Source organism: Littorina saxatilis, linkage group LG11 (assembly GCF_037325665.1).
Source record: "Littorina saxatilis isolate snail1 linkage group LG11, US_GU_Lsax_2.0, whole genome shotgun sequence".
NCBI classification, from domain to species: Eukaryota; Metazoa; Mollusca; class Gastropoda; order Littorinimorpha; family Littorinidae; genus Littorina; species Littorina saxatilis.
Genome location: NC_090255.1, coordinates 26,134,644 through 26,153,288, shown reverse-complemented (window position 1 = coordinate 26,153,288; position 18,645 = coordinate 26,134,644). Strand labels below are relative to the sequence as shown.

At 40.4% G+C, this 18,645-nt stretch overlaps 2 protein-coding genes across 2 annotated transcripts in view; one reads left to right on the top strand and one right to left on the bottom strand.

The window, feature by feature from the left end:
* Positions 1-2,315, top strand: part of LOC138980125 (uncharacterized) — a 6,638-nt gene extending 4,323 nt beyond the window's left edge. Inside the window, exon 2 of the mRNA XM_070352937.1 lies at positions 1-2,315. This exon is cut by the window's left edge and continues 156 nt beyond it. Coding sequence (XP_070209038.1) covers positions 1-131 — 131 coding nt within the window. The 3' untranslated portion in view covers positions 132-2,315.
* Positions 2,316-2,637: 322 nt separating this feature from the next.
* Positions 2,638-18,611, bottom strand: LOC138980123 (chitinase domain-containing protein 1-like). Its single transcript, XM_070352936.1, has 12 exons — positions 18,521-18,611; positions 17,889-18,017; positions 16,359-16,499; positions 15,761-15,893; positions 15,362-15,403; positions 14,010-14,116; positions 12,201-12,262; positions 11,297-11,389; positions 10,466-10,564; positions 9,022-9,183; positions 7,524-7,601; positions 2,638-5,647 (listed from the first exon to the last, which is right to left on the bottom strand). The coding sequence occupies exons 2-12, from the start codon at positions 18,009-18,011 to the stop codon at positions 5,506-5,508; spliced, it is 1,182 nt and encodes a 393-aa protein (XP_070209037.1). The 5' UTR covers positions 18,012-18,017; positions 18,521-18,611; the 3' UTR covers positions 2,638-5,505.
* Positions 18,612-18,645: the final 34 nt, after the last annotated feature.

Below are 18,645 nucleotides of genomic sequence, written 5' to 3'. Positions count from 1 at the left end.
CTAAATCCAATAACAATGATACTCCATCCACGGACCCGGTCACTACAAATGAGGACAAGACTGCCAAAAACACAGCCAATGGGAAAAAGTCGCCATCTCCAATCAAACAAGACGTTGAAGCAACACTCTAACGTTTAGCATTTTGCATTATGTAGCTAGGCAGTGGCAATATATATATATATCAGTTGCCGGTTCAACGTATATTGGCCAAACTTTGCTAGCCAAACCTATCTTTGCCAAATTTTGCTAGCCAAACCTATCTTGGCCAAACTTTTGAATCCGTGAAAGCAAATCAAAACAGTAACAGGTATATATACATGACGATGTACACGTTCAAGCTCATGCAGTTTCGCCTGTTCATGTTTCAGTTACACATTGCTTATGTGTACATCGTTTTAATGTGCAATACAAAGTAATAGGCCTTTAAATGAAAGATGCTTTGAATGAACAGAAGCATTGAAGAAGAGAAAAGGAAAAGTGTACATTTTTGAAGGACTTTGCGATGAAAACATTAGTAGTAAGTTTTGCTTATGAAAGATGCCTGAAATTAACACAAATATTCAAGAAGAGAAAAGGAAAAGTGTAAATTTTTGAAGTAAGACTTTGTGATTTAAACAAGTAGTAGACTAAGTGTTGCAAATGAAAGATGCTTGAAATGAACACAAATATTGAAGAAGAGAAAAACAAATGTGTACATATTTGAAGAAAGACTTTGTGATGGAAACAAGACTAGTAATAAGTGTTACATAACTGCGGCGTAAAGCGGTTTTCTGCAATTGTGATTGTAGTATGTGTGTGGTCTGCCTGAAGATGAAGTTGAAAAAATTCGTTAACAATTTGTCCGCGACCGTTTTTGCATTTTAACTGCTGGAATGTACATGAAACTTCATGCTGATTAGGATGTATGAACGGGAAGAAATAACTCTCACACAAAAATAACTCTAATTGTGATGTTGGAAAGAAAAACTTGTTTGGGGTTTCCCACATGCACAACTCTTTGCCTTTAACCATAAGGCTTAAACATAAAGCCAGCATTAATGATGATATAAGAAACTCATGAGAACGAAAAAGCAAGGGAAAAAATATGGGAGCATTTGACAGTAGGGAAAGCTGAAATTCTGCAATTGTGATCAGTGTTTTGAAAGGCATTATGTCGGAAGTAAGAAGTCTAAACTGAAGAAGAATATTATTAACAATCATCCCATTGGCACTGGTAGCTCTGAAAATTGTTAAGGCAGTTTTTATGCTCCAACCTACACCGCGGGGAAACAAATATTCCAGCACATATTTAATGTTAAGAAATGGGTGGGTGGGGGTGGGGGAGATATTATGTACAACCACTAAGTCTACTACGCCCCCCACCCCCACCCCCACCACTTCAAAAGAAAAGTAATGTTTAAGACGACTGGACAATGTTGACATTTAACAACAGATGGTGAGAAGTATCAAGAAAAAGTCTACCAAGATGGATCTCTCTCTCGATCAGTTTGATGTCTAAAATTATAGCTGGAGTTTATATAGAATGTGTACCCGTTTTAATCAGTATCCATCATAAAGAATAGTGAGAGAAAAGTCTGCTATGCTCAAACACAGCTAAAGTCTGTATTGTTCTTCCCGTAGGAACCAGTATCCGTCATTTAACATGACCTGCCATTTAACATGACCTGCCATTTGCCGGTACTAAATCAAAATTGTAGTCATAGGTTTGCCTGTAAATACATTGCTCCATCCCAATCAGCATTGCAATCAAGTTCTCAGCGAAATCAAAAACTGCATTAATAACTGAAGCCTTGTTATCCAATTTTATTTTCATCTATTAATATTCATTCACCACTTGCACCCACCCCTGTCGCATCAATCTCCCTACCCCCCTTACATTTATATATATAATTATACACTCACACACAATCCAATTTTAAGATCATCTACTGTATTTAGACTTATTCACCACTCACGCCCACCCCTCCCCCAAACCCTGACATTTATATATATAATAATATATATACACACACACACAACGGCTACCCCCTTCCCTCCCCAAGTCCAAGGAAAATGTATGTGTTGCCCCCCTTCTGTGAAAATTCACAAACACTGTGTGCTGTCTACTTGTCTGTATGATAAGCAAAAAGTTCTGAGGGTGTACCTAATCGTTCAAGTGCAATATTTTAGTTTCAATATGATACTATATCCAATGCTTCTGATGACGCCTTTATTTGCGTGCGAGTGAGTTGTGGAACAATTAAGTGATTGTGATTTTGTTACGTTTCATTCATGCTGATGTCCTCTTGACAGTTAAAGAGAACCTGTGATCATAATTTAGAGTGTATTTTTCTGAGTGTGTGTGTGTGTGTGTGTGCTTGTGTGTGTCTGTGTGTGCCTACGTGTGTGGAGTGTGTAATTTTCCGAGTGTCAGCATCTGTGTGCGTGTGTGTTTGTGTGCATACGTATGTGTGTGTGTGCATATGTGCATGTGCCTGTGTGCTTTCATAAATGTAAATGAAAAATACATACCTATACATAAATAAATATTAACCGTATGTGCTTGGATTCCACAGGCTCTTCAGTAACTAGTGTGTATGAGATGAGGTAAAACTATGAAATCATAATTACTAAGGGGAAAATAGACATGCACACAAAAACCCATGAAACAATCAATTTATTGAGCCAAACAGCAGAACATTTCAACACATTTACCAAACAACTTGAACAGTTCTCTCTCGCCTTCAAATGCACAAAAGCATCTATACGTCTAATAATTCAAAGCAGGTAAAAAAAAAAGCTTGCACACACACACACATCATACGGTGGTGACACACACGCTGCATTAATTCTCTTTTTTCATGAAGAAAAATTCTTCACTAGCATAACCAGTAAAACCAAAATAAAAAAATAAAAATATGCACAGACATATAACATCTGAAATACAACAAACACTATTACAAATAAAGGAATAACCAGCACACTAAGCAAGAAGTTGCTTAAATCAATGTATATAATCATATCTACAATATTTCTTGTTCACCAAACAGTGAAGCAGTACTTTCACTGTCTCCAAGACGGAAATTCAATCTAAGTACGCGAGCATGACAGGAACAACCACAAAGAATAATACCTTAAAACTGCTGGCAGAGGGGAGGAGTGGTGAAGGGAAAAGGGGAAGAGGTGTGTGGGGACAGGAGGGGGGTGGGGGGTAGTGTGTGCAGGGACAGTCGTGATGAAAGACTTGAGGGTTCCGTATTTCACTTCTGTAAGGGCCTGAGGAATGAGAAAATAGTATACGTCTCTTAATTCATTATTAGTCTCTATACCATTTTTTATTTCATTATTTGACCCTATACTGTCTTTTTATTCACTCTTTGAATCCAGGGTTTCATTTACTAGTGCGCCCTGTGCCATTGAATCTGAAAATGTCCCATCACAATTCCCTTCAGTGCGTCAAAGGGCGCATTGAGATTACGTACCACTGCGCCACCAAATGAACACTTTAATTAAGTCGGATTAAACACACACACACACAGACACACACACAGACACACACACAGACACACACACACACAGGGAGATAACACGATATAGCAGCTAATTCTCAGATGGCACCATATTGCACCATTTTGCATCTTTGGTCAAAACGCGCACAGGCCTCTTTGGCGCTTTTTGCCTTCGACTATGTCCCATCGGAATTCGGTTGAGTGGGACAAATGTCCCATTGCCTTTTTCTCCCAGGCTAAACCCTGCTTGTTTGAAGGTTTGAAGGTTGAGTGTGAATCTCCGATCAATCGAGGGCTTCATGTGAGGCTGCATAAAGTGATCTACTAAACAAGGTCATTGGTTGAAGCCTTCCTTGATTAATTGAGCCCACACTGATTGCGTGAAATCCCTTTTTAAAGTCTTTTTACCGAAAATTCAGCGCCAAAGTTTCGTGCAGCAAGCTTTGAGAAGTAGACTTTGTGAAGTCGACTTCACCCAATCAATATCAGGCTTTTAGACACAAGAGACGGACGCAGTGGCGTGGTGGTAAGACGTCGGCCTCCTAATCGGGAGGTCATGAGTTCGAATCCCGGTCGCTGCCGCCTGGTGGGCTAAGAGTGGAGATTTTTTCCGATCTCCCAGGTCAACTTATGTGCAGACCTGCTAGTGACTTAACCCCCTTCGTGTGTACACGCAAGCACAAGACCAAGTGCGCACAGAAAAGATCCTGTAATCCATGTCAGAGTTCGGTGGGTTATAGAAACACGAAAATACCCAGCATGCCTCCCCCGAAATCGGCGTATGCTGCCTGAATGCGGGGTAAAAACGGTCATACACGTAAAAATCCACTCGTGCTAAAAACATGAGTGAACGTGGGAGTCTAAGCCTATGAACAAAGAAGAAGAAGAAGAAGACACAACAGGGTGCATATATACAAATTTCCTTTAAATTGTCCATGAAGCCTGTAGTCAATACTGCTGTGGCAAGACAATTCTTTGATTTATATAATTTAAAATCCTTTTATGCCTTTCGGTTTACTCCTTTCTACGCGCTTTCCTTCCCTATAACTGACTTTCACCAACTATCCTTTTCTTTCTCATTTATAACAAATAAGACTACTTCATTCTCAACCCAAAAATAATTCTCAACACGATAACGTTATCTTCTGAAGACGGTTAAGGGGAGGAAACTATGTTTACTTACATACCCTGTTAGCAACATAGTAGCGTACCTTTCTTTCTTTATTTGGTGTTTAACGTCGTTTTCAACCGTTCGAGGTTATATAGTAGCGTACCTTTTCATATGAGTTGGCCTCAAAACAACCATTACAAACCAACCCTTACAAACAAAATAATCCACAGGCAACAAAAACAAGTATAATCTGTTTTGTTTTCTTTTCTCTCCTTGCATATTTCATGTTCATAACATTCTTACCAACACAACTATTTTATTAGTTCCATTTTTGTCAAATAGACAGTTAATGAGTTAGTGTCATCTTCAATAACAACAATTACATTTTACATTTTAATTCATTCACCCTTCATAGCAAATTAACAATCAGCTTGATCGCTATCACACTCTTTAAAACTTCATTAAAACAAAACAAAAAGAAATATTACAGATAACGCTATGAAAGGAGATTTGGTAATACATTGTACGTTCTAACATTGATACATGCATATTTTTCATTTTCATTCTTTATACTTTGCTTTCTTTTCTTAACTTTGTTCATGTGATATTTCTTTTTCTGGACATTTATCTGTTGTTTCTTGTTGTTTTTAGCCATGATTGTTCTCCCTTTGAACTATTTTTTCTGCTCCCTTTCTGATTACACTTCAAAATCATACAAACTCAAGAAACTCAACGTCTAACACTTAATATACACACAGACACAGAGGGAGAATACAGAGCACCACAGGAATAACTTGATTGTCTGGGTAGATACACAAAGAAGCGACAATTAAACAAACACAACACAATAACGAAGTCAACACTGGAGACAAATTATAGCAAAGCAATTAACATTAACAGCAATACTTAGAACAAATCGTAGAAAAAATCCATGCCCTGGCCTATCTCCCAGATAGAAACACCTGTGCCCAGCCTATTGGCGAGTTCCAGACGCCTGTGGATGGAGTAGGGAGTGGGGTAGTATATCAGATGCCGTCCTATAGCCGTCCTGAAACAAGGTAAGGTAAGGTTACAATGAAACCCCTCTTTTAAAATCTCAAAAATATGAGAAATCAGGTCTTAAGAAGAAGAAAGTATTAAAATGGGGGTACATTTACAGGGCTTAATTAGTTACCAATTTTTTTGTTTTGTTTTTTGTTTGCTTAACGCCCAGCCGACCACGAAGGGCCATATCAGGGCGATGCTGCTTTGACATATAACGTGCGCCACACACAAGACAGAAGTCGCAGTACAGGCTTCGTGTCTCACCCAGTCACATTATTCTGACACCGGACCAACCAGTCCTAGCACTAACCCCATAATGCCAGACGCCAGGCGGAGCAGCCACTATAGATTGCCAATTTTAAAGTCTTAGGTAGGACCCGGCCGGGGTTCGAACCCACGACCTCCCGATCACGGGGCGGACGCCTTACCACTAGGCCAACCGTGCCGGTAATTAGTTATCAATAAAACATGTGAAAAAGCAAGGTTTTAAAAGGGAGACCTGTACGTGTAGTCTTAAATTGGGCGGTCTTAAAAGGGGGTTTCGGCTGTAATTATCATTTAGTTCTGTGAGGTTACCCTCATGGAAATTCAGGTTGCTTCCTCTCAGGCTGCTACCCTTTTTGTGCTTGCATGACTGTGTAAATGTTTTCCCAAGTCCTAAGACTTTTGCTGTGAACTTTGGATCTTTATCGTGCGTATGTGTGCACACAGGGATGTTTGGACACAGCTAGAGGAGATCAGTCAATCTGCACATAGCTGACTCTGGGGAAACAAGAAGGGCAAAGCCCATACGACTCACATGCTTGACCTTGACCTTTACAGGTCAAATAACTAAACCTAGCAATGACATCATACACTAAGAACTGCTTTACACATTTTTCCTACCAAAATACATGTGACCTTGACCCAAGGTCAAGGTCATGCAACACAAAGCTGTTAATTCAAGACATAGGAAGTACAATGGTGCTTATTGGCTCTTTCTACCATGAGATATGGTCACTTTTAGTGGTTCACTACCTTATTTTGGTCACATTTCATAAGGGTCAAAGTGACCTTGACCTTGATCATATGTGACCAAATGTGTCTCATGATGAAAGCATAACATGTGCCCCACATAATTTTTAAGTTTGAAACAGTTATCTTCCATAGTTCAGGGTCAAGGTCACTTCAAAATATGTATACAATCCAACTTTAAAGGACCCTTGCGACCTTGACCTTGAAGCAAGGTCAACCAAACTGGTGTCCAAAGATAGGGCTTACATTGCCCTGTATAGCATACATAGCTAAGGTTGCCATTCTCGATAACTTCAGAAAAAAATGCAAAAATGTGAAAAATGGTCGTTTTTAAGACAATTACGGCCCCTGTGACCTTGAACTTGAAGTGAGGTCAAGTTGCCGCACATGTTTTTTGAGATCTTGTAACCATACACCATCAGGCCACATCAGGTGTTGATAGACTTAATAGTGTCCAAGAAATATCCAACGTTAAAGTTTTCCGGACGGACGGACGACTCGGGTGAGTACATAGACTCACTTTTGCTTCGCATGTGAGTCAAAACTCCCTCACCCAACTCAGGATTCGAACCCACACCGATAGCAACAAACTGATTTCAAAGCCAGTTCACTACCGACTGAGCTGTCTCGATCCCTACCGACTTTCTTGACATCAGTTAATGATAATAATTACAGAATGTGCTGGTTTTACTCTGCGAAATGTACAGTGGCCCCTTTGACAAAACGACTCCTTTTGGATCAAAATTGTATACATTGCAGGTACATGTAGTTTTGAAGTGAAGGTTATCAAAATTGACCCTTCAGTAACAAACAAACAAAACAAAATTTATAACGCTGAAGAAGAAGACCCCATCAGTATGACTCACTTGTAATCAAAGATGTGCTCCTCTGACACAGGATCCCAGGTTATTTTTGCTTGTTGCTTCTTCAGTGTATCCACCAGACTGGGACAACAAAGAAAGAAGTCCAGTATTCGAGAAGCAATAAAACATTCAACTGTGTTCTAAATATGACCTCACATCAACAGAAACTCAGTATGTATGTCTAACACTTACTGTACAGTCCAACCTGTCTATAACAACCCACCAAGGGACCCACCAAAAATGGTCCTTATGGACAGGTGGTCCTAATGGGCAGGTAATCGTGATCGAGAGGTGGTTGCCAAGGCAGGTTCAACTGTACACACATTCACAGAACAAGAAAGAGCGCATCCAGAATACATGGAATATCTAGGCCGATACACAAAGAAGCAAAAATCACACAGTCCTCGCAGGAAAAGACACGGATAAGTGAACCCCTACAAAGACACACAAAAAACAGCAAATAACAGTACAAAAAGACAAACAAACAAAACACAAGAAAAACAAACAAACAATGCCAAGAACAGTAGTCATGATTCAAAGTTTAAATCACACACACACAAACACACACACGCACACACATACACGCACATGCACACTGGCACACACACAGTGAAACAAGCAAACACACACACATCCAGGCCAGCTAGACTAACACACCCAGACACACACACATGCACACACACACACAAACACACACACATCCAGGCAAGTCTAACACACCCACACACACACACACACACACACACAGATGCATCCACACACACACACACACTTGCACACCAAGACACACACACACACACAGATGCATCCACACACACACACAGATGCATCCACACACACACACAGATGCATCCACACACACACTTGCACACCAAGACACACACACAGATGCATCCACACACACACACAGATGCATCCACACACACACACAGATGCATCCACACACACACTTGCACACCAAGACACACACACAGATGCATCCACACACACACACAGATGCATCCACACACAGATGCATCCACACACACAGATGCATCCACACACACACACACAAACACATACACACACACACACACTTGCACACCAAGACACACATACATAGATGCATCCACACACACACACACAGATGCATCCACACACACAAACACACAGATGCATCCACACACACACATGGATGCATCCACACACACAGATGCATCCACACACACACACAGATGCATCCACACACACACAGATGCATCCACACACACACACACAGATGCATCCACACACACACAGATGCATCCACACACACACACAGATGCATCCACACACACACACAGAAGCATCCACACACACACACACAGATGCATCCACACACACAGAGATGCATCCACACACACACTCGCACACTAAGACACACACACACACACTTATGCACACACAAACACACACACAAACACACAAACATACACACACACACACACACAAACACACAAACACCAATAACATCCATTCTTACTCTCTTCCCAGTATTGGGTCCACTCTGGTAGGTGGAATAGTGTAGTGAGTGCCGTAAAAGTTGAGTCCCAATAAAATCTTTCCTCTATGGTTTGGGTTGTTGGTTGGGGAAATCGCTTCCACACACTTCTCTACCCATTCTATTGGGCTGTTGGGACCAGGTCTGTGGAAAAAAAAATTGTGCATTTAAGATTCTGTGTTAATTGATATTGCAAAGAGATGTGTTAATACCATCGAGTGTACAAATGTATACTGATTTGTAAACAATACACATATGCACACAGGCTGTTGGGACCAGGTCTGTGGAAAAGAAAATTGTGCATTTAAGATTCTGTGTTAATTGATATTGCAAAGAGATGTGTTAATACGATCGAGTGTACAAATGTATACTGATTTGTAAACGATACACATAATGCACACAGGTAGACGCTATCATGTTTGACTGAAAGTGCATACACACACGCACAGTAACCCATTTGAACACACATATACATGTACAAATGTATTTTTATACACACACACACACACACAAACACACAAGCACACACACAGACATGCACACACAATCTCACAGACAGACACAGGCAACACACACACACACAGTGACACACACACAGGCACATGTACACACACACACAGTGACACACACACAGGCACATGTACACAGACACACATACTTACAACCACCGACACACACCAGGAATAATTATTACTTCTCCAGCTATTCTTACAAACTAACTCCACATTTCTGTCCTACACACACACACACACACACACACACACACACACACAATCACGTACATTCTCATACACACACACAAACTAGTGCACAAACTCTTAAAGGCACAGTGCAGCTCACAGCCTTCATTTTGCGTTTTTTGTTGCAGCTGAGTGCATTTACAGTTTAAAAAATCCTCATATGGTAGTAAAACAAACCCAAAACTACCCAACGACGACATCTGTGAAGCTCGACAGTTTCTTGTTCACGCGAGTGCATAAATTAACCTAGTTATTATGTGGTGTTTGGTCGGAGTTCGATTCAACTGAGTGATTCCGGCCTCCATTTTGTTTTACACAAACTCATGATGACGTCTGACATAGTTGTGACGTGTCTTTTTGTGCATGATGTGGTGATCTACCTGATCTAAATTTAGATCCGAAAATAGGCCAAGACCAGCCGGGTCCGAGTATGAAATTAATTCGTAAAAAAATCGCACTTCTTGACTCTTTGGGTGCAAGTCAATGAAACTTGGTAGTTCTTCTAACGGATAGCTGCCTGAGGTATGACTAAAAAGCCCCAGGGGCTCCGTGCACCTGGATTTGACAAGTTCAGTACCTTTAAAGAAAAAATTCATCTTCACACAAACACAAGTGGTCACACTACTGCTAATCATACCTATGCTCAGCACAGTGATATCAAGACACAGAACATAACCTATACGTACTGTCCTCCTGAGCTGTAGTCATATGTCATCAGGCTGAAATAGTCCACGGCATCCACAAGACTTTTGAAGTCCTCAGCAACAAACATACCGTCGGATCCACTGGGAAAAAAAGCATGTCAAAGTTGGCATCAAAATCTGTTTGCAAAAATGAAATTTTCTGCCAATAAAACACACACACACAAACCACACACAAAAATAACATATCAAACACACACACTCATACAAACACACTTACACACACAGATACCCCCCCCCACACACACACACACACATAAAAACACATCACATCACTGATTACATCACATCAAATGTCAGCAAAATGATTAAATTATACCAGGAGAGAATGAAAACCATCAAATATTTCTTGGCAGATGCATGTACAGACACAGACACACAAACACACACACTCACAGACAACACACACACACACAACTACTTACTCCCCTCGTATCCCAGGGGGAATGACAAGGATGAAAGATTTCTTGACACGCATTACTCTACACACCCACACACAAAACACAACACACACAACACCACGCACACACACAACACACACACCTACTTACTCTGCTCGTATGCGAGAGGGAATGACAAGGATCAAAGATTTCTTGACACACATTACACTACACACCCACACACAACACACACACACAACACTCAAAACACAACATACACACACAACACCACGCACACACACAACACACACACACACACCTACTTACTCTGCTCGTATGCGAGAGGGAATGACAAGGATCAAAGATTTCTTGACACACACACATACACACACACATACACACACACATACAAACACACACACACACATCTACTTACTCTGCTCGTATACCAGGGGGAATGACAAGGATCAAAGATTTCTTGGCATCGTGTAGGTCATCAGCCAAATGAGTGAGAAAGTGAATCAACTGCCTGTAACAAATAACATTAAACGCTGAACACTGAAGTACGCACAGTGACACCCCCCCCCCCCCTCCCCCCCTTAACGAACTCCCAAAATCTGATAAAATGTTTAAATGTAGGGACGTCATAAAATGGAGGAGAATAAATTTACAGACAGAATTTACCGAAAATCTTAAAAGCTAAGATTTTAAAAGGGAGCAAGTCTTAAAATGAGGAGGGGGTTCTATCGTTCAATCAAATCTCTGTTCTTTTTTTTATTTGAGTGGTATCCATGATGAGAGGACATCTTTGGGACCAGTTAAAAGTGTCCCTACACTTTCTTTCTTTATTTGGTGTTTAACGTCGTTTTCAACCACGAAGGTTATATCGCGACGGGGAAAGGGGGGAGATGGGATAGAGCCACTTGTCAATTGTTTCTTGTTCACAAAAGCACTAATCAAAAATTTGCTCCAGGGGCTTGCAACATAGTACAATATATGACCTTACTGGGAGAATGCAAGTTTCCAGTACAAAGGACTTAACATTTCTTACATACTGCTTGACTAAAATCTTTACAAAAATTGACTATATTCTATACAAGAAACACTTAACAAGGGTAAAAGGAGAAACAGAATCCGTTAGTCGCCTCTTACGACATGCTGGGGAGCATCGGGTAAATTCTTTCTCGTCCCAACCAATATGGGACTCCCCCTAACCCGCGGGGGGTGTCCCTACACTGCAGGTGTCCTTTCATGACAGGTATATTTAAGTAAGGTTAACAGAAAAAGGGAGAACAGCTGGTGTAATTTCTGGGAGGCACCTGAGTTTCTACTCTACTCACTCTTTTAGGTTTCCGCCAAGCTGCGACCAAATTTCTATCACTGCTCCTTGAAAGTTTTTCTCCTGAAACAAACGTAATCATGCACTGTTCCAGAAATCTTTGATCAGAAAGGTGTGCCAGATAGTCAAGTTGACAGCCTTAAATGGCATGGAAAGTTTGGATGAAATGACATGGAAATTAATGCTTTAATTGGGGTGCAAAATTTGTCGCAATAATTGCTTGACTAAGTTTAGATCATGCACAAAATAAAAAACCCAAAGTAAAACAGATTCATCAATAAATCAATGCAAGAGTTAAACTTTTTTTCTCCAGACACTATTTCAGTTTCACACTGGCCATTGTTTCTAATCGTCATTATGAATCGTCTACAGTAGCTCAGATTCCTCAAAGAAGGTTTATTATCAAAGATAAACATACATGCCCATTCACATATGTACACTGCCACACACACTTGCACAGTAACACTATAAGGCAAAAAAAAAAACAAGAAGGGCAAAGCCCATACGACTCACATGCTTGACCTCGACCTTTAGGGTAACTAAACCTAGCAATGACATCATACACTAAGAACTGCTTTACACAATTTTCCTACCAAAATACATGTGACCTTGACCCAAGGTCAAGGTCATCCAAGGTCATGCAACACAAAGCTGTTAATTCAAGACATAGGAAGTACAATGGTGCTTATTGGCTCTTTCTACCATGAGATATGGTCACTTTTAGTGGTTCACTACCTTATTTTGGTCACATTTCATAAGGGTCAAAGTGACCTTGACCTTGATCATATGTGACCAAATGTGTCTCATGATGAAAGCATAACATGTGCCCCACATAATTTTGAAGTTTGAAACAGTTATCTTCCATAGTTCAGGGTCAAGGTCACTTCAAAATATGTATACAATCCAACTTTGAAGAGCTCCTGTGACCTTGACCTTGAAGCAAGGTAAACCAAACTGGTATCAAAAGATGGGGCTTACTTTGCCCTATATATCATATGTAGGTGAGGTATTGAATCTCAAAAACTTCAGAGAAAATGGGAAAAATGTGAAAAATAGCTGTTTTTTAGGCAACATTTATGGCCCCTGCGACCTTGACCTTGAAGCAAGGTCAAGATGCTATGTATGTTTTTTGGGGCCTTGTCATCATACACCATCTTGCCAAATTTGGTACTGATAGACTGAATAGTGTCCAAGAAATATCCAACGTTAAAGTTTTCCGGACGTCCGGACGTCCGGACGTCCGGACGTCCGGACGGACGGACGGACGGACGACTCGGGTGAGTACATAGACTCACTTTTGCTTCGCATGTGAGTCAAAAATAGGTCTGTTCACGGTAACCCGACCGACCCTAGTTTTTAGGTCCGACCCTAATCTTTTTTTTGGATCGTCTGAAAAAAACCACACAAAAAACGCATCCAAAATAGAGCTGTTTACGTTCAAACAGCAGACGACAGAAGGGAGGTAAGCTCAAAGTACTGTTTATAGTTATGTTGGGCAAAAACAGGGATTGATGAGAAGAAATGAACTGTAAAACATCATAGAGAGGGGAGAAAAAAAAAAGAAAAAAAAAGCCGACCTACCGACCCTATTTTTTCACCCTATGTTACCGTAAACAGACCTTTTTTGGGGGGCCTAACTCCCTCTCACACATTTTCTTGTGTACACACACACACACACACACACACTTACACATGCACACACAAACATACCGCACACACATACACACACACACACATGAACAACATACCGCACACACAAACAACCACAAACACCTACACACTAACCGCCATCTGCACATATGTCCCTCACCTTAATAAAACCAACAAGAACACTGTTAAAGTCCTCCATAGAGTCTTCATCTTTAAATAATGCAAGGTAGTCTGCAGAATTCCATCCATCAAACAGTATGCGAGGAACTGAAATCATAACAATGGATACCATAGCTGTCATTGCAGGGTATGTTTATTGTAGTAATCTGTGTGTGTGTGTGTGTGTATGTACATGTGTGTGTGTGTGTGTGTGTGTGTATGTACATGTGTGTGTGTGTGTGTGTGTGTGTGTGTATGTACATGTGTGTGTGTGTGTATGTACATGTGTGTGTGTGTGTGTGTGTGTGCGTGCGTGCATGCCTGCGTGTGTGTGTGTGTGTGTATGTTTGAGCCTGTTTGTGTATCTGTCTGTGTCTATACTTGTTTGCATGTGTGCTCAGAATGAATCAAAATTATTAAAATATTGCTCATAAAAACAAACATTGATTCAACTCACTACAGATGCAACATAAAACAAGTCGCGTAAGGCGAAAATACAATATTTAGTCAAGTAGCTGTCGAACTCACAGAATGAAACTGAACGCAATGCCATTTTACTCGTAGCATCGTCAGGCCACCGCTCATGGCAAAGGCAGTGAAATTGACAAGAAGAGCGGGGTAGTAGTTGCGCTAAGAAGGATAGCACGCTTTTCTGTACCTCTCTTTGTTTTAACTTTCTGAGCGTGTTTTTAATCCAAACATATCATATCTATATGTTTTTGGAATCAGGAACCGACAAGGAATAAGATGAAAGTGTTTTTAAATTGATTTGGACAATTTAATTTTGATAATAATTTTTATATATTTAATTTTCAGAGCTTGTTTTTAATCCGAATATAACATATTTATATGTTTTTGGAATCAGCAAATGATGGAAAATAAGATAAACGTAAATTTGGAGCGTTTTATAAATTTTTATTTTTTTTTACAATTTTCCGATTTTTAATGACCAAAGTCATTAATTAATTTTTAAGCCACCAAGCTGAAATGCAATACCGAACCCCGGGCTTCGTCGAAGATTACTTGACCAAAATATCAACCAATTTGGTTGAAAAATGAGGGCGTGACAGTGCCGCCTCAACTTTCACGAAAAGCCGGATATGACGTCATCAAAGACATTTATCAAAAAAATGAAAAAAAACGTTCGGGGATTTCATACCCAGGAACTCTCATGTCAAATTTCATAAAGATCGGTCCAGTAGTTTAGTCTGAATCGCTCTACACACACACACAGACAGACACACACACACACACACACACACACACACACACACATACACCACGACCCTCGTCTCGATTCCCCCCTCTACGTTAAATTATTTAGTCAAAACTTGACTAAATATAAAAACTCACCAATATTTACAGACCCTGATTTCCGAACGTCTTTCATCCAGCCTGCAACAAATTCAAGTCATTAAGTAAATGTGACACAGTGTACCTGCAAAACAAGTTACAAGATGAATTTCAAGCACCATGGAATTAAATATACTGTATTGCAAACAGTTACGTAATCATGACACTGACAGTCATTCTGGAAAATCATCTTCAGTGGAACTCTCCTTCTAAGATCCCCAAAATTAAGATTCCCTTTCCCCAAATTGTTTTTTTACAGATTGTTTTTTTTCATAACCTTTGTAAATTTACCTCCATTTTAAGACTCCCTCCTTTAACCGAGACCGGATTTTCTCAAATTTTTCGAGATCTTATCCATACTTTAGAGCTTAGTTCCGGGTTTCCGCTGACTGTCTGTACCTTTGTCAATGTCATGGCCGCCTTCAATGACGTAAGCACCCCCGGCCTTCCTCTTGGCTTGCAGCCAGACAGGAGAAATATGAGAAAACTTGGCGCCAAACATCTTGGCTACGTCGTAACCATGGTTGTTCCACTGGAACAAAATTAATCAAAAACATGATGCAGTGGTAAGGATGAGTCTGACACCAATAGACAGTACATGCATCTGCAGTGCCACGTTTCAGTGTGGACAATGCATACTTTATTACCCATATTCTGAGATTCACAAATGAGTACCTTTTTCAATGTTTATATTTCACAATATTTGAAGCTTACATGAAGTCTTCATGAAGAAAGAATTTGAAATATTAAGTTTTGGAGATACAGTGGAACCCCCATTTTAAGACCCCCCAATTTAACCCCCTTTTGAGACCCTATTTTCTCAGATTTTCTGTTTTACCTCTGTAAATTTACCCCCATTTTAAGAATCCCTCCTTTTTAAGTTCTGATTTTCTCTTAAACGGGGGGTTCCACTGTACAGATAATTTTGTGTGGCACATGACCCAGGACAATCGGTGATATTTTTTTATTTTTTTAAACAACACCACATGGTGCTTACCGGGGTGACATAACCGAGAACAGGCCCTTTGAAGTTTTTCACATTCTGTTCCAGAGGGGAGAACTTGTCACACTCTTCTATCACGTGTTTCTTCCTCAATTCCTGATTCACAAGGTTGCGGTCATGGACGCTCAAAACAGTCTGAAACAGAAAACGCACGTCTCCTCAAGAGAAAGATACATTCATTCCTGTGTACACATGCATGTTTTCTTCTTCTTCTTCTTCTTCTTCTTCTTCTTCTTCTTCTTCTTCTTCTTCTTCTTCTTCTTCTTCTTCTTCTTCTTCTTCTTCTTCTTCTTCTTCTTCTTCTTCTTCTTCTTCTTCTTCTTCTTCTTCTTCTTCTTCTTCTTCTTCTTCTTCTGCGTTCGTGGGCTGAAACTCCCACATATACGCTCGTGTTTTTTGCACGAGTGGAATTTTACGTGTATGACCGTTTTTTACCCCGCCATTTAGGCAGCCATACGCCGTTTTTGGAGGAAGCATGCTGGGTATTTTCGTGTTTCTATAACCCACCGAACTCTGACATGGATTACAGGATCTTTTTCGTGCGCACTTGGTCTTGTGCTTGCATGAACACACGGGGGTGTTCGGACACCGCGGAGAGTCTGCACACAAAGTTGACCCTGAGAAATAAATCTCTCACCGAACGTGGGGACAAACTCACGCTGACAGCGGCCAACTGGATACAAATCCAATGCATGTTTTAAAACTTCAGATCTGCCCAGGATTTTACATGTGATAAGAGCGTCCGTCCACTTGAACACATACCAAAACTCCACAGCCCGGCTGCTTCCTGAGCAGGGTTTAGCCTGGGAGAAAAAGGCGATGGGACATTTGTCTCCCTCAACGAAATTCCCATGGGACATAGTCGAAGGCAAAAAGCGTCAAAGATGCATGTACGCGTTTTTGAACAAAGATGCAAAATGGTGCAATATGGTGCCATCTGAGAATTAGCCGCTATATCGTGTTGTATGTGTGTGTGTGTGTTTGTTTGAGTGTGTGTGTATTCCGATGTAAAGTGTACATTTGGTGGCGCAGTGGTTGGTAATCTCAATGCGCCCTTTGACGCACTGAAGGGAATTGTGATGGGACGTTTTCAGATTTAATGCGCCAATGGCGCAGGGCGCACTAGTAGATAAAACCCTGCCTGTGCAGAACTATAATTTGTTCCTGAATTAATTTTGCAGATTGACATATATATATATATATATATATATATAGCTGTCTCTTACAAAATAATGTATCAACAAAACAAATGAAATGCCACTCGCTGCACAAAAAAGCTGCCAGACTGTTGATTCTGGCTATGCATCCAAGCAGAAGGACGCTCATAATAATGTCACATGTGAACTTTGTGTCAAAGCATAAAATCGCTTTGTGAAAGATGTTTCTAAAAAAAAAAATTGGGTAGTGCAATCATTGTAGGGTAAACAACACTAGCTTGCAGCACAAACTCACATTACTTTTTTTTTCAAGGCAAAGATAATTAGAAATATATATATATATGTCATTTTGTCAATCGCATCATACATTTACGTCTTTCTTCTTTTTCTTGCCCTTGTCGCTTTTGGAAAGTGTTGCCAGGGTAACCGCCCAGAGTTCAACAATACATAGGGTCAGCAGCAGCACAGCGTTTCCCCTTGGAAACTTCATTTTCACCTGCAAAACAAAACAAAATGTTGAGGGAAATATTGCATAATCACTTACAAAGAAGGTGTGTAGTCTAAAATAAAAAAGAATCCTCTGTTCACAGATTACAGCAGTTATCATCTGCATGTCTGAACCTAGAGAAACTTACATACATGTGTGTGTGTGTGTGTGTGTGTGTGTGTGTGTGTGTGTGTGTGTGTGTGTGTGTGTGTGTGTGTGTGTGTGTGAAAGATAGGATCCAGCTACCTATGTCAAAACAAAACAAAAACGTGTTTTACAATGCAGATATGTAAAAGCTAGCTCTATTGCCCTTGTGCCAAAATCGCATTCAAAACTGGCTTTGATTGCATGGTGTGTGGGTGTCAGTGTGTGTGTGTGTGTGTGTGTGACTGTGTGTGTGGCTGTGCATTAAAACTTGTGATATTTATCAGAATAAATAACCCTGATCAATGCAACAATGAACACATGCATCAATCTTCGTTGGAATTATAATCATTGCCTTGCAAAATTACCGTCGAAGAACAGCTAGGTAACCCCCGATGCTTCCGGGCGGTTTTGTTTGACAACAGAACAAATCGTCTGCTCACACGTGCAGGAAGTCGACGTAGTCAAACACACGGTGGCGCTGATTTCAGCG

What these genes read in the sequence shown, in the direction of transcription:
- LOC138980123 (XM_070352936.1), bottom strand. Translation starts at nt 18,011, where the DNA reads ATGAAGTTTCCAAGGGGAAACGCTGTGCTGCTGCTGACCCTATGTATT. An exon ending in CGGCCATGACATTGACAAAG is followed by an intron (nt 15,404 to 15,760) that starts GTACAGACAGTC and finishes AATTTGTTGCAG; the next exon opens with GCTGGATGAAAGACGTTCGG. An exon ending in GAGCACATCTTTGATTACAA is followed by an intron (nt 5,648 to 7,523) that starts GTGAGTCATACT and finishes ACCTTGTTTCAG; the next exon opens with GACGGCTATAGGACGGCATC.